General features: G+C 39.3%; 2 protein-coding genes across 2 annotated transcripts; both read right to left on the minus strand.

Annotated features, from left to right (window-relative positions):
• Window positions 1-1,353: 1,353 nt before the first annotated feature.
• Window positions 1,354-3,190, minus strand: LOC137952242 (putative glycosyltransferase 7). The gene has a single exon (XM_068799341.1). The coding sequence runs from the start codon at window positions 3,061-3,063 to the stop codon at window positions 1,663-1,665; it is 1,401 nt and encodes a 466-aa protein (XP_068655442.1). The 5' UTR covers window positions 3,064-3,190; the 3' UTR covers window positions 1,354-1,662.
• Window positions 3,191-11,402: 8,212 nt separating this feature from the next.
• Window positions 11,403-16,746, minus strand: LOC137951912 (uncharacterized). The gene is made up of 5 exons (XM_068798894.1): window positions 16,088-16,746; window positions 13,999-14,143; window positions 12,401-12,563; window positions 11,989-12,177; window positions 11,403-11,735 (listed from the first exon to the last, which is right to left on the minus strand). The coding sequence occupies exons 1-5, from the start codon at window positions 16,623-16,625 to the stop codon at window positions 11,730-11,732; spliced, it is 1,041 nt and encodes a 346-aa protein (XP_068654995.1). The 5' UTR covers window positions 16,626-16,746; the 3' UTR covers window positions 11,403-11,729.
• Between the last annotated feature and the right edge of the window lie 112 nt (window positions 16,747-16,858).

A 16,858-nucleotide genomic window follows, 5' to 3' on the forward strand; every position in this document is an offset into this window, starting at 1 on the left:
TGGATAGGCTTCTAAGGACTTTACCAAGTTTTTGTTTATCGATATTGATAAAGTATAGCAAGGCCAACTACTTGCTCAAGATTCTATTGAATCCTTCACTTATACTCTCAATGCACTCACTTGGTTTTATTCTAAAGGTTTCATACCATTGTTCACCTTGGCCTCCTTAACTTCAGAAGTACCATTGTGGGTTACCTCAAGTTTATCTCATTCTTTATACTAGATGCATCAACTACTCTTAGAAGCTCCTTAACACGCAAGGAGAACAAAAAAAATATTCGATGCTTTGTGGTTAGGTCACCTCTTTCATATCCTCATCATCATATTCTTTTGAAGACTTTTTTTGCCTCCATGTCTCCTTCTGGGGGGTTAGTCCACAATGAAGTGGAATGAATTCTCCCGCATTACCTAGTTCATCAAATAATGGCGTTAGTGTAAAAAGAATTGAATTGAAGTGAGATTACACCATTTCATTCGCTCCGGCAAAAACGGGGGAAAGTTGATTCGTACCTATTTTGCAAATCAACCACTTTCCTCGCGCGAAGCGCATTCTCTTCTCTCGGCATACCGTCGGAGCGCCGCCTCCGTCGTCTTGGCCCACCATTGAGGAAGACGATGGTTTCCTAAGTTAAGGAAAAATTAAACCATTCATCGTAACAAGAATAATAATTTATATTTTTTATTTATTTAATATTTATAATTACTATATTAAATTAGTGATTTAATAGTCATCATTAAAATATTTTTAAAATAAATATTTGATAAATTGTTTTGGTTTAATGATCCCATTGCTATAATTAATTAAACCAATGGTTTTAAATTTTGTGACAATATATTATTAATTATTAATACATAAAAATATATATTATGCTATATATAAATTTATTTATTTATTTATTATATGCGCTTCTGTTATGTTTTATGTTTTTTATTAATTTTTAATCATTTATTCTAATCACACATAATTATTTTATTAATTTATAATAAACTATAATCATTAAATAATATAATATAGTTTTCCGTTAATTAGGATATTAACATATTTTAATACTACATGTTAAATCACTTATAAGTGTAGAAACCATGTTTATTTTGGTCAATTATCAATTTAGGTATATGTTCTATTTAATTATATTATAAAAGGTTACTCATTCTTTTATTTATATTATACGTTTTATTTGGGGACACTAACACTGAAATCTGTTTTCCGATACACTTGAACTTGTTTACACTAAAATCCAATGATGAGTTAAAATTGTATCAATTCATTTATGTTCAATTCAATTCAATTCTTCACTTCAATTCAAGTTCATTGTAGTCTAACCACCTTTTTCTTCAAGTGCTTGTACACACAATATTTCAATATGTGCATGCATAATCCCACACCCAATATTCATTTGCAGTAATCTAACATATGAAAAGAGAAGATGCTCCTAATTAATCATCCTTCAATTGTTCAAATCTAAATCATGCCCAGATGACATACAAATTCCCCGGTCTCCATCGTTCCTTCACGGAGAAACGGAAACCCCATTCTTCAGTCTTCTTGCCCATCTTTATAGTTTATAGTTTATAGTTTATACTCGAACCAAAAAAGAGTTAGAAGTTACTAATATACAGACTGAAACACGAGAGATGTACAAAACTAACTTCCGGCGAGAGTCAGGACGCCGGATAACCGTTAGGCAGCGGTTCGACGGGGTCGGAATCTAACAGCCCTTCCCGAACGAATCCGTAGTTCCGGAGCACCTGGTTGTCGGCGAAGTTGAGCGCCCGCTGCATTCCCTCCGAGCACCTCTCGCCGGAGTACATCGCGTTGTGGTCGCCGCTGCAGGGCTGGCACCCGGTGAAATGCGTGATGAAGGGTCTTCTCCAGCTCCCCTTCCCGTACCCCTCTCCACTCAGGTACGCCTTCCGCGCCTCCGCGTACGCGACGTTCACCTTCTCCGCATGCCGCCTCCGCAGCCGTTCCGCTCCGCGCTCCATCTTCACGTACCTCTCCGTGATGTTCCGCAGCGTGCCGACGATCTCGAGCCAGTATCCTTCGAAGTAGTACTCGCTCTCCAAGTAGATCTTGTCCGCCCACTGCTCTTTTTCCTTTAACAGGAGGTAGACGAGGCCCGACTGGTCGTCCGATTCGGGGAAGAGCTTGTCTTTGGTCGTGGCCCGTTGGATCCTCCCCCATTCGTCGTAGTTCGGAGTCTGTGGGCCCATACTGGCCCACCGATTCATGAAGTCTAGGGACCACTGGCAATTGCGGATGAGAAAGACGCCGGCATTGAGGCTGACCCAGCTTTTGTCCTCGTAGACGAGGTGGGCCCAGCCGTGGACGACGAGGTTGTGGGCCCGATAACGGTTAAGCGGGAGCTGGAACTCCATATCGGTGAAGGCGGCATCAGAGTCGACCCACCAGATCCACTCGGCCTCCGGGTGGGCGACCATGGCGGCTCGGACCAGAGGAATCTTCGCCCAGAAGGTGGTCATCTTAGGGTGGAGGAGGGCGTTGTTGTAGAAGACATCGCAGCCGTTGATGCGGCAGTAATCGACCTTGTTCTTGAAGAACCGGAGGAGGAAATGGTCGCCGACCGGATTCCGGCACGGCACGGGCTGGGAGCCCGTCACCAGGAGAACCCTCTCCTCCGATCCTCGGGCCAGCGACGGGTGGTCTTGCAGCCACTGCCGCCGCTTCGCGTCCCAGTTGGTGAGCTTCTGCTCCACCGTGTACGTCAGCCCCGGGTCGTCGTAGAACGTAGGCGTTTCCAGCTCCCGGTGGAGCGTTTCACTGTCGCCCTCCTCTTCAGAACCGGCGCAATGGAGCAAAGGTTCGTCTTTTTCATCTTTTATGACTCGACTGTCTGGGCCCGTGGAGATTATGGAAGGGAAATTGGAGGGAGTGGGACTGAAAAAGGAACAAAAAGACCAGAGGAGAAAGAGCGCAACGAGCGCCCCTCCGATGAATATAAACCCGTCCGTGATGACCGACGGCCTGCAACGAGCTGCCATGGACTGCTTCGCCATGGAAGGGCTCTGTTGAAGAGGAAAGCTCTCTTCCGGGTGGGTCATTTTATTCTTCAGAAACGCAGGGAAGCAACCAAGATCTTAGTTTCGTGACATCTGGAGGATCCCTTTGGCGCTTCCTCCCCGCTGCCCACAGATGGACTATAAACTGAAACGGCTCGTCCAGCACTTCTTGACTGAGAAAGAAGACGACGGACACAGCATAAAAGCCGCTATATAAAGGAGCTCGGGTGAGAAGTCCACGACAAGCGTCACGTAGTTACGTTGACGACTCGTGAAGCGTCTAACGAGCGTCTGATGTTTAACGAATGTCACACGATATCTCACTGGAGCGTCGGTGGGGGAAAAAGCGAGTCCGAAATATCTCATTTAAAGTGGAGCCGGTGATTACGGGGGTGGGCCCGCGGTCATTAAAGATACATCGAACTGTATGGCCTTGACACGTGAGAGTAGCCGTAATGTTAGGGTAGATCTGGAAGCCGACACCGGCGTGAAATTACGTGCTTTATGTGGCTTTTTACCGTCGCTTTAGTCGTTATCGGCAGTAAAAAGCAAAAGGAAAAAGAAGAGGTCGGAAGCGAAAAAGTGTCGGCTTCAGAGAAAAATTAACTGGGCTGAGAAGAAGATCAAGATCGGGAGGCGGCCATTGATTAGAGCTTGTTCTAGGGAACAAACTCGTCCTTGATTAACTGAAAAAACGGTTTTATTTATTATTTCTCGTATATCGCCTGGTTTCCTTTTCATCTTTTGACCGGAAAGCTTAACAATGAATAGGCCATCTTCGGAAGAGCGTTCGAACATCAATCATGTCCGAAGAGGAGCACGAGGACGACATACCGACAGCTTCTTTTCTGATTGGTGATTCCGCTCTGAAATGGGTCGTCGCTGCCAGATTTATATATCGGTACATAGTGATTTCGGTTTCTGGGTAAAAAACTGTCAGGTTCAGGTCTTCGATTGCGCAATCAGAGGCGTGGCTTGGTGGTCTCTCCCATAATTCAAGACTTTATTAGCTTTATCTCTTTCGGCTCTTTGTGTATCTCTTTATTTGCCATTAATAATCTGCCCAGAAGCTCTGTAAACGCCGTGAGACTGCGTGAGCTTAGGTCCATCTCTTTCGGCTGTCTCTTCATTTCTATTGTTCTACAGGCTGGTTTGACCCAAAACCACAAAGAAGGCGATGATTGTGCTTCAAGGTGTTGGTAGGATTTGTACTACATGGAAATTTTCCTTTCAAATTGTGGAAACATCTCTCTCTCTCTCTCTCTCTCTCTCTCTCCCCCTTGATGCATAAACCTAAATATTTATAAATAAATGGATTAAATTAGTATTTAAGTGAGAAATATTGATTTGTACTTAATATAGATTAATATGTTTATGTTTTTATTTATTTATATATGTATTTCATATTTTTATATTTTTTCTAGTTTTATGATTTTAAGTGGATTAATCCCAACCCAAAATAATCTAGGTTCAGGTATATTTCAACAATTTGGCATATAGTCGCAACTACAACTGAAAATCTGGTTTTGGAGATCAAGGAGAATTTCCAGTTAAATTTGTGAAAAAAAAAAAAAATATTGATTTGTTCTTAACTGAATACTATGGAAAATTCTATTTAAAATAAAGAAAATAAGTAGAATTAGATTACAATAAAGCTATTCATGTCCCAGTTACACCCAGAGTTAAAGACAAAAAGATAAGGTCAAACACAATTAAATAACTGAATACAAATAGCAGACTAAGACAATTAAAATACCTTTAATTGAGACTCTTCTTGAGACCTCCTTCTATGTGACTCAGTCTTAGACACCACCATATTAATTACGGCTCAGTGAGACTTCTTGTTATGAGAGGTATGTAAGACTCTTCTATATCTGATATTCAAAACTCCCCCTTAAACTAAAGTTTATAATTTTGTTTTGAAATAAAAAAAAATTGGTCTTTAATATTGGTATTCAATATTAGTTGCCTAAAAACTTCTCATAAATGCAAAATTTTCATCTTTTGTTTTCCACTTTTCTTGAATATTTTGGCCACATAAAAATTACCATAACATGTGGAATAAAATACCCCTTTCTTGTACTTCTTCTTCAACTTCTCCCCTTCAAGATAGGGATAAAAAAGACATTAAAACCCAATTTGGACAATACACAATATGGGAAAAGAAAATTACTTAGCGATACGAAAAAGCTCCATACACCGGTCAAAATAATCATAGTTTGAAACACTCCACTCAATTCAAAAACGAAAAAATGACCCAACTTTAGGGTACAACAAAAAGACTATTCACTTTTTAAGGGGTAGCTCAAATACAAATCACTTTTTGGGTGAAAAATAAAAGATTTAACTCAAGGTGGGTTTTGAACACACTCTTATACTTTTAGGTAGTGGGTCTAGGCTTTGTTATAAAGTGATTAAAACACAATATGATAAAAGGAAAAAATACTAAAAGAAAACAACTGAAACCTGAAGGAGGCGACTATCCAATACTTATATTTCAAAACAAATCTAGAATGTGACATTTTTCTTCTTTTTCATTTTTTGAGAAAAACTAGGGTAGACAGTAAAGGTAGAACTGAAATAACTTAAAAAACTAGTTCGACTAAGTATGAACTCAAGGGATTCCTTGGAGGGTGACTAAAATTTTTCGGAGTTAATGATGCAAAAAATATGCAACCGATATAGACAAAAAACCCAACGTAAGAGAAGAGACCTCGAGCCAAATCAGATCATACGATCACCCCTCAAACTAAAAATAATTTTATTAATATAAAAGCCAGAGAAAGAGATCATACCCATGCTTATCTAGATGAGTTCAATGGCATCCTTGAGATGTAGTAACTAGGATGTTAATTGGCTGTCCTCATTGCTCGTGACAGAACATGCTAATTAGCTGTAATTGCCTTAATTCTATGTAGACGATCTAGAGCTGCTGATTCAATAGGGCTTTTTATTCTTGGATTGAGGTAGCAACAGGAAAGATGACAACATCCACAACAATCTGCTCTTCAACATGTACTGTTGTTGGGAATTCAACAACAACTGTTTACCAGGTTCAACCCAAAATCGGAACAAAGAGGTTCAACCATGGAAGAGACGATTGATGAAATGAAGTCCAGTGCTGGAGGTGCTTGTTTTCTTAGAAATAAATACACCAGAACATCTGCCTCTTCAGCCCCCAGCATCACAATTTGTATTCACCTACTGGTAGATTCATAGAAAACCACCATCTTAGCAGCAAGCCCGACAACGTTGTACACGATGACTAAAGGAGAAACACATATATTGATTGATCCAGCTGTGACCGTAAATCAACAGACAAACGACTATAGAACCACTTGTAGTTTGACCTTTGCTGTTTCAAATATCGATTTTTTTAGTAAAAAACTACGATTGTTAAACTTCTATTTGTGTTAGAAAGTAGACTTTGACTGTAGAACCTCTCTTGCAGTATAACTTTTGCTGCTTCAAATATCGATTTATCTTTGTAGAAAACTCCAATTGTAAAAATTATTTTTATGTTGGAAAATAGACTCGAAGAATTGTCCGTTTATAAATAGTTTAAAATATGAATAGTTGAGCATGGAGGCATGAATTATAAAAAAAACAATATGTATTGGAATAGAAAAAAAAATAGAAGACAAACCAAAATAACTAGATATGATAAATCAAAAAAGGATCACATTATTTTTGTGGGTTGACCGAGTTAACTCACAAAACCCGCTTTCATACCATGTTGACTTTATGGAAAAGAAAAAAACTTTACCGACTTGTTCTTAATTGAGTACAATGAGCTTTAATTATAATAGAGGAAATAAGTATAATCAGATTACAATAAAGCTACCCATGTCTTAGTTACACCAAAAGTTAAAACACGAAAAGATAACTCTTAACACAATTAAATGACTGAACATAAATAGAAGATTAAGATAACTAATACACCTTTAACTCAAACTCTTCTTGAGACCTCCTTCCATGAGACTTGTCTTAGACTCCACCATATTAATTCCTGCTCTATGAGACTTCTTGTTGTGAGAGTCATGTAGAACTCTTCCATACCGTCTATTAAATATTCTTATCCACCAACATATAGTACTAGGATTAGTATGGAGATGTGTTTGATGCTATTGATAACACCCCCACCAAAGGTACTTAAAACATAATCCACAACGTATATCGGTTACAAATGAAGTTGGTTTGAAGCAGACATTCGAATTTGCAGGATTTCAGGCATTCGTAGCTCGTTGTGGAGGGAGAGGAGACCCTTTCGAGAAGGCAGAGCTAATCAGCCTTGTCCTAATTCCTCCATCACATGACTGAAGAGGCTAACCGAGACCGTGGTTCACTTCCTCTTCTGGGGATGATATAGGCAAGACCAATACGCCATGCCACTTTAGGCCGCCCTGCGTACAGGAACTGCACCACCTCCAACCCTGCCTTTAGGGCGTAAATCACAGGCTCCACTACTCCACCATCGTCATTGCAATAGCAATCTGATTCCCCAGTTTCGCAAATTTCCCCTTTTCGTGTCCTCCCACATAATCACTTCAGCTGCTCGATTTTCTCCCACTCCCCCACCCACGAAGATGGTGAGAGTCCCGTTCTTCGCTCCGTGATTGCCACCAGAGACGGGAGTGTCAACACTGTAGCAGTCATGCACCAATGCAGCGGTGTTGATTTCCATGATTTTGGATCGATCCTTAACACCTGATAAATCAAGATATGCAGCTTTATCCCATCCTGCAGAGACTCAATGTAGATTTCTTCGAGTATAAACAAGGGAGATTCAAAGAGTCTCTCCCCAGATGAAAAAAAAAAAAAAAAAAATCATGCTTGGATAAGATTTCCCAATAACAGAATTCAATGTCTGCGCTTAGGATTGGATTGAAAAAGAAGCCCCATTACGTATTTAGTGACCATGCTTTTGAATGCCACCCACGTCATGATAATTTTTTCAAACAATTTCTATCATTAAGACGAGCCTAATGGTTGATTAGCATCTTAGTTTATCTTATCAGTAACCTGATTTAGTCGATCTTTTAATCATTTGCTCACCAATTGTTTGATTAATTCTCAACTTCTTTATCCATTTTAATCGTAAAAAGCCAGAAGCTCAGCAGGAAAAAAGGCTTCACTGCATCTCTTCTGTTTGCCTACGAGGATCCCCTCCTAACATCTTGACCTTCACAATAAAACAAGGGAAATGGAAGTCTGAACACGGCAACCAAACCAACCCCAGTTTGGAATTTTTCATCAAAGACTACTTCAGTGTCAACCATGGAAAGGGAATATTAACATCACTGCAATTGCCAAATGATTAATAGTGTTCTGACATTGTAGAGATGTGGCAACCTCTTTGGAAGTTTCTCTCAATGTTCTCATGTAATGTAAAGGAAAAAATATTTTACATGGAGGATTATCTAATCAAGTTTGTAGGGATCTCTTCAGTCATAGAATCAAAGTTGTTCATTCATTTTCAAACCTATATAAATCGACTCTTCCGATTTAAAAGATTAGAAGATTATTATACGAATATATGTTTTTACATTCACCAAATTCATAGTTGATCCAATATAAAAAATCATTTGGTGTGAAACATATGAAACGGTCCGACGATTGAGATAGTTGTTGATCGAATGGCTGAGATAGTTGTTGATTATGATCGGATGATTGAGATAATGTTTCACACCAGGAATGGATTCTAATCTTCTTCTCCAAAAAGACTAGGATTGAGCAACAACTAACAATAATCTTTTCTTACAGAAGAAATGAAAAAATCAAAGAAGAGTACAATCTCTTAAACGAAGACAGCCACCGCATCAATCTTGACTGAAAGCAGAACGCGTCATTAATATTCCTAAAGAATTAGGTGGTGGATAAGCAATCAAATTAAAGAGTTTCGGTGCAGAGAAATCAATTTCTTCTTCTCGTTGTTGTCCTCAAAGTTCAAACATTCTCCGTCGGATTAATAATCAGGACAGTTGTGTTAAATACGCCTCGTGATCGATAAATCCCATAAAAACTTTTTTGTTTTTCTTGTCTGCTATCGAATTATTGATTATGTGACACCAACCGTCTAGAAGTTTGACATGGATAAAGAGCTAATCTTCGTCTCTCTAACTCATCGGAGAAGTGTTTTCTTTCCACCAGAACTGCTTCTGGTTCTGAAAAAATGGAAAAGAAGTATTGGGTTTTCCGAACGATGATTAATCACGTTGTCGGTTTTTAATTGTTTGAGGGTAGAAAAAATCAATGATCAATGAACCCTGATTTTAGAATTGTTTGAAATCTGAAACCCAGCAAAACCAAACAATTTGCAGAATAGATTCGGAAGACCAGTTCAAACTTAGGAGTTGCAGCCCCTCCACCAAGTTAATGCAGAGGAAGCTATCAATGGAGATGACAAGTCAAAGCGTGTATAATTTAATCAACGGAAGCTTCTCTAGTTGGATTGGTTCCCAAGCTGTGTCTCTCTCGCGACTTTGACTAAAACCTTGCTTTTGATCAGGCATGTGAAGGGAACCCCTTTAAAAGCTTTTCTTAATCTGTGAAAATCGTCCGCATATCCGAAGACCCATTTCTTTTCTGCTGCTCAAAATCCAGTTATGTTGTGTGGAAGTCGAAGCTTTTCCCATGTAGACGAAGGTTCCTGGTCATCTGAAGCGCCGAGGAGGTCGAGGAAGAAAGGGAACAACCCTTATTCCACTCGGGGGCTAGACAAGTTTGCGACAGTTCTGGCGGAACTCGAAGCCAGACGAGAGAAGATCATGTCGCAGATGGGTCCTCAGGAAGTCCCCCTGGTAAGGTTCGTGCACTCGAATTCGCAAGATTGGATCCCTATCGTCGTGAAGCTGAGGCACCCGAAAGAGAAGAGTACTGAGCCTGTCAAACCCAGAAACCATCATCAAGTTCGATCGGCTTCAGCTCATTTTCAATCCAATTCAGAAGCTACGCAGAAATCCGTTAACAAGGAAGCTGCTGCACCATTGTCAACGACGACGACGACGACGACGACGACGATGACAAAAGAAGCAGCATCGGATCAGAGAAAATCGAAGAGGTGGTTGCCGTGGAAACTGAACCAGAGTTGGATTGGTTCATTCAAATGGAGGCCCGGTTGTTACTGGCCTCTGGTTTTGATACTAATACTGCTCTGTTTGGCCATGTTTGGGCGCTCCTTCGCCATCATCTGCACTTCAGTATGGTGGTACATGGTGCCCGTGTTGCAAGGGGAGAAGGATAATTTCAGAAAATCTGTGAAGAAGGATTATGGACGAAGGATGAGTGGGAAGAATCTGACAGGCGATTCCAGAACTGGTCAATCCAAAGCTTCTTCACCCAGATTCCATCTCAATGGAAGATGAACTCCATACTCGTGCATGATTCAAATGGAAGAATCTCCCTTCGTTTTTTTTCTTCTTCGATTTCTTCTTCTTTTTAGTTTATTTCTTGGGTCAATTTTGTGCTCATAGATGTAAATTTGTAAATACAGTGAATGGTTAAGTTGGCAAGTGACTGCAATGGCAAGATTGTACAGAAATCTTTTTTTTTTTCTTTTTAAGCTGTCACAGAAGATGATTAGGCCATTTTCAAATTAAACAAATGAGGGCGTGATCTCATTTCACCTGACTTGCAAGTTTTGAGCATATTAGATTAATTGATTACAAGATATCTCTCCACCTAACAGAAACGGAAGCAGATCTTCCAAAGAGAAGCAAATAAAAACCAAAGAAATCATCAAATCTTGTTTCATTCAATTAAAATGTAAAATAACAAGAAATGGCGATCCATTTTGCAATAAACTAAGATGGTAGAAGGATCTCAACCTCTTGATGGGTATATGCTTCACATGTCACACGCGAACACAGCTTCGGAAATTTTCAATCTCGACTCATTCGTATACACCATGGATAAACACCTTAATGGAGATAGGATCCAGTGTGGATATCAGATTTCCAGGTGTATCATCGGATAAGAGGAGGCTTTCGACAATATGTATCTCGTTTTTCTGCGCCGTCTCAGACTTTCCAACCATTTTCTTCTGTGAACCGATCGACATTCTCATTTCCGTTTTCCCATCTTCAGGTGTTTCAGACTTGTTCTAGTCTCTAGAAGATGCCTGCAAAATGGACTTTGCAGAGGAAGAAGAATGAAGTCGTCTTTTCGATTTTGATTGAGAGGAAACTTTGTAATGGGACAAGTTTTCGGATCAAGTCAATACATTAGAACAGATTGGAGAGAGAGAGAGACGACAATATCACTCCATTTTTCTTTTTTTAAACAATTAATAATTGAATAATTGGTATTCCGTCAAAACCGTCAATATCGAAAAGAGAAACGGTTTCTCCCTTCTGTTTTGTAATTTGGTCTAGTTGAAGAACAGCGACAAAAAGTCTTAAATAAAGACACATAGTAATAAAATTACAACAAGTTAGTAAAGTTTTTCTCTTTTTCAAAAATTCAACAGGTCCCAATGGTCCATGAGAGATCGGTCCGACTAACTCAATTAGTTTTGATAGTTCAGTGGTTGAACTACCTGAAGGAAGTCTCTCCAGGTGTTACTTCTTACACATAGACCTCGTCCCGTCCTACCTGTCCATCTGGAGCCAGTTAAATAACACTACCATGTCCTAGCAAGGGGCCTTATGATTTTTGCACTCTCAATAACAATATGAACCCCTGACTGGGAATTCTCTTCAATCATACAACTAATCCTGCATAAGTTAGATAAAAAAAATGTCAAACAAAAATTTTAAGTGGCTGTTTATTAGTATTTGTCCATCCAGTGATTATGGGTTTCTTCTATTTCGTTTATATTCCTCAATAAGTCAATGCCAGGGGTCTTTGGAGCAAGTGAGAAAGCACTAAGCATTTAGCATGAGAGCCAAATTCGTGTTCCCTCTTTATGTATCATTCAATTCATATCAAAAGAATCCTGATTTTATTAGGTGGATAAAGAAAGCATACCCTGAACCTCTTTGGTCGGGATCCATCGATTCCTGCGCGTGTAAATTGCGATGGAAATCTTGAAGCTTCATTTCTGAAGTTAGTCCTTTCCTGCATTTGATTTCTTTCTAACCTTGGCTGCGTCTTATCACGGAAAATACCATCTTTATCCCATGTTACCTTGTAATCAGCTCTAAGGCGGGAACCTTGCTGCATAGTAGCACCCCACCATCAGTCTGTAATGAATGAAAAGCTAGAAAAGAAAAAAAAAAAAAAAAAAACAAAGGGAAACCCAGCAAAGATGAAAATCTAAAATCATGATTTTCACCGAATGAGAAGAACGATGTGATAATATAGTGGGTTCCCAACAGAAGCCCTTGGAACTACTAATGAGAACTTCTACAACTACTAATCAAAATTACGCAAACAATACCTTCTGCATTGAACGTCCACATAAAACTCTGAAGGCATTACAGAAGTCTTCATGCGTCTCAAACTGTATCTGGATTCTGCACTGAAGACCAGGCATAATCGCACCACTACTTGCAGCTCCTGAAGTCTTACCTAGATCATCGTCCCCGTCAACATTAAGGTTCCTATTTGGTGAGATTTAAACAGATCAAGGGAATGTGATCAGGGAATGTAACTAACTATGGATAGGGAAAAGACCTTTTCACAAAGGACAGGATAACCACTGCAATCAATTACTTTGATCTCCCTTGAGAAATTGGTCGAATTTATGTAGTTACCTAGCAACTTGTTGGACAGAAACATCAAAAAAATTTGTGACACACCAATGTACCAGGCATTGGACACAAATCAAATCAACATTAAGAAGAAAAACATCAACACTGATATTCGAGATGCAAGAAACAAAAAAGCAGCAGTGACCATACTATAATGCAAAAACCCAAAATATAGGACTCAAGGAATGAGCACTATATCCTAAAGACGTGAGAGACATAATTTTAAAATGATAACAGGATGGCTACAAATTGCGGTACTCAAAATGTAAACAGAAAGTGGCAAATAATTCCACTATTTCATTATTATAAAATATACCATTTGTCCAAGATTATAGAACCTAAAATATATGTGACATATCAAGGACATGCAATATATAAACCCCTTTAAAAATCACCATTTAGAAAAAATAAATAGGTTCAAGAATGGGGAAGACAAAAAAGTCATACCAACAAGCACAAGCATTGGTTTGACAGCCTCCAATCTTTGCTGAACCACATCAGACATCCAATGGCAGCAACATTATTTAAAATGAGAAATCCAACGGAGCCTATTTATACATGTTTTTGGTGTATGTGGAGAGACTGCTGGACAAAGGTATCCCACTACTAGGGGTAGTAGTAGTATCAACGGGACTGGCAAATAAAAAATGAAAGAAGCAAATAGGATAACAAATAAAAGTAGGGTCCTGGTCACCTAAAATGACTAGCGGAAATTAGTAGGTCTTTTCCCAACTAATAACAAAAGTTTTTCTGCCATTAACTTATGTGGGATTATTCCCACTAACATTCCCCCTCCAAGCCCAAGCCTACAAGCCTGAGACATGGAAAATACAAATGCAGTACAAACTAAACAGAGTACGAACTAGACCCAACCAAACAGACTCTCTATTTTGATATCATGTTAATATTGGGTTCAAGTACATCCCATAAATAACTAGCCGAAAATGCATTTTTCCTAACATTAACATATAGGATTTTTCAGACTAAAAACAGAAAGAAGTGCAAAGAACCACAAGAAACTTATTTAAAAAAAAAAAAAGTATCAAATCTTAGAGATCCGAACCTGATCAATCAGCAAATTTTCCTTTCTTTTTAAAATATCATAATGAAGATAAAAGAACAAATGTACAGATAAGTTAATATAAGACAGTTGAAAAAAAATTATAAAACAAATGTAAGAGAGAAAAATTATTATAACAACTAACAAACTAAGTCACAAAAAACTAATATTGCAATAATAAAAGCAATACATATCTTCCGTCACAGAATGGAGTTCATCATTCACCTTATTCTTCCCATGGCTGAAAATATAGTGTGAGTGACAAGCATGGAAGGTTTTGAAGATACACGGGGTTCTGCAAACCATCGAGATGGAAGGCCTTCCAATACAAGCGTGTCAGGCCGTTGTGATGTTCCCTTTGAATAATAGCCTGCAAAATATTTACTCTCATAGTTAACCCTTCAAAAAGTAGGAGGATTAGAACCAATCAAAATTTACATATTCCAATCAAGTAGGAACTTCACTTAAATGTTAGCTTCTGTGATTGAAGTTGAACAAAATTCCAGATCAAGACTGGATGGGCAGTTAAAATTTAGCATTTATGCTTGAAGTAACCGTGTGAAAGAAAATTGAACTCATCCCTTGCATTATTGTCAGTGCAACCAACATGAAAAAACTAATCTAATAAGAAAAAAGCTAACTGCACTTCTTGAGGCAGGAGCTTTCATTACCTGTGACATGGCATCCTATGTGGAATGCTCAGTCAATATAACACATCAGCAAATAAAAACCTTTTTTTCCCCTCATTTCTCCATGAAATCTCTCATCAGATCAGACTCTCTTTCCTTCTCTTCAGACTTGATCTTTCCTACTAGATGACACCTTGACATTTTTGTTTTGCAACAGAAGTCTTTATTTGTTAAGTACCGTTGGGGAAGCTAAATCAGCCATGGCAATCTTCCTGCGGTGGTCTGCAATTTTTACAGGGTCACTGCCATCAGCATGGTAGTCACCCCATTTCTGCAATCTTTTTTCATAGGGGGTTTCATTTTGAAATCTTGCAATCAATCTCCTTTTTTGGTAATCTCCAGGATTCTGCTGTGGGAGGACGATACAGATTTCCTCCTAGCCTATTTCTTTGAGAGAAATCTTTGTCATACAGAAGGTTGTGGGGAAATTTAGCTTTTTTGCGACCATTGCAAGGTACTGTATCGAATGTACTGAAATGTAAGATCTGCTTTGAGAAAAGAGAGGAGAGAAAAAAGGGCAGATGCTTCCTTCAGAAGATGGTTATCGCTCGTAATGGATTGGAGAAAAGAAAGGAGAAAGAAAAGGTGTTGTCTCATTCCTGCTTACAAGATATGAAGAGAGGTTTCCATCTAAGCTGCCAGGTCACAGATAGCGTTTCTTATCTGTGACGTTGCAACTTGCAAGTGAATACAGCAATGCTCATTCAATAACGTCAACAATTCTTCCTGAACAAAGTCACACTGACCAGGAAAACTAGGAAGGTAAATTCCTATAAATCAGACATTTTTCATTTTCGAAATGTAGATGAGAACTTAGCTTTTAAAATAGCTAAACTAAAGATTTTCAACTACTCTTACCATGAAATTCTTTAATACATAGGCAATGCTGCTATAAAGCTCAAACAACAGTGCACTGTAATTAGGAACTTTCCTTTGATCTAGCATTAGCATGGACTGGATACTCTATCACTCTGAAAGACCGAGCAAATGAGAACCAGACTCCAACTTGGGCTTTTCCATTGAGCAAGTTTTTCATAGCAGATGGATCCAGATTACATACGCCTACTAGAAGGAGGTACCAGCCTATCCAACAGTATATGCACTATTTACAACATTGAGCAACCTGTAACAATTCTTCCCTGTAAAGATTGTCTCTGTTAGGGAAGGTACAAGGAATTGCCTGTCTGGTACCACAATCTTGAGTACAATCCCAGGAGGTACAACTAAGTCTGCTAAGGTTTCTGCTCAAATCTTTAAGCCTATACTAAATTGACACGTACAGGGAATTGTCTCTGACTGGAACACAATCTTGAGTACAATCCCAGGAGGCTCAACTAATACCACTAAGGTTTGTACTTATCGTTAATGCCTATTTTTGACAAACTTTGTAGCAAAACTAACTCTCAGCCGCTGACTTCTACTACGTAGTTCAATCCATCATACAACTTATGACCAGGGACTCAGATTGAAAACAAAAATCGGTGATTCACACCAGTTAAAGCATGAAATTAAAAAAAAAAAACGAAAATAACCAAGAATGACTGATATAAAATCCGAATGAAGATCCAAGGCCATGACAGACCTGTTAAATTCCTAACATCCAAACAAATTTAGAGTCTACCCACCTCGATTATAACTTCTGAATCCGACAATTCCTTCCCATGACAGCTTCATCCGCTCAAAATCGTCCTCAACTGGAATCTCCACATTTAATTGAAACTTAGCACCTTCAATATTCAACTCCATCCCATCCATCTTGCCCAATACCGATTTCCTCCACTCCAAAAACCTCGTATCCAACACACTCACATCATCATCCTTGTCATCACCAACGACCTTTTTCACCTTACCCTTCTTCAGAAACCCCAACTCCCGCATGCACAGAGTACCGGATGCCACTGGATCCTCCCGTTTCCGCTTTTTGAGGTCTACCACACGCTGAATTTGAACATCCTCGTCGGAGACAGATAGAGAAAGCGAAGCTTTGAGAAACTCGAGAAGGGCGCTCTTGAGCTTCCATTCGTCTACCGGTGTCGGAGAAGGATCATTGCGGAAGATTGTTAGAAGGAGCTTCACGCGAGGAGTGAGCGAAAGGCCGTTAGGAAGGTCTAGCGATTCAATTGAAGGGAGAAATTGCAGTGACAGTGCCGATCTCTGGCTCATTCTCTCTTTCAACCCTTAGCTTCCTCTCCGTACAAAACCCAGTTCGTCGCTGGACAACACAGCAGCACCAGAGGCGGCCGGTGAAGCAAATTTTCTGCTTGACTACTGGATACAACCTGGACCGTCGATCCTGATCCTACGGCTAAATATATTTTCAGCGTCGAGAAAATGTGGATCCCATAGCGGGTCCCATGGACGTCGACATCATCTCCTAATTTAATCCGCTAAACCTG

This window comes from Aristolochia californica, unplaced genomic scaffold (genome assembly GCF_029961685.1).
Source record: "Aristolochia californica isolate CCGP_79_NKW_82.1479 unplaced genomic scaffold, dmAriCali1.0.hap1 SCAF_15, whole genome shotgun sequence".
NCBI classification, from domain to species: domain Eukaryota; kingdom Viridiplantae; phylum Streptophyta; class Magnoliopsida; order Piperales; family Aristolochiaceae; genus Aristolochia; species Aristolochia californica.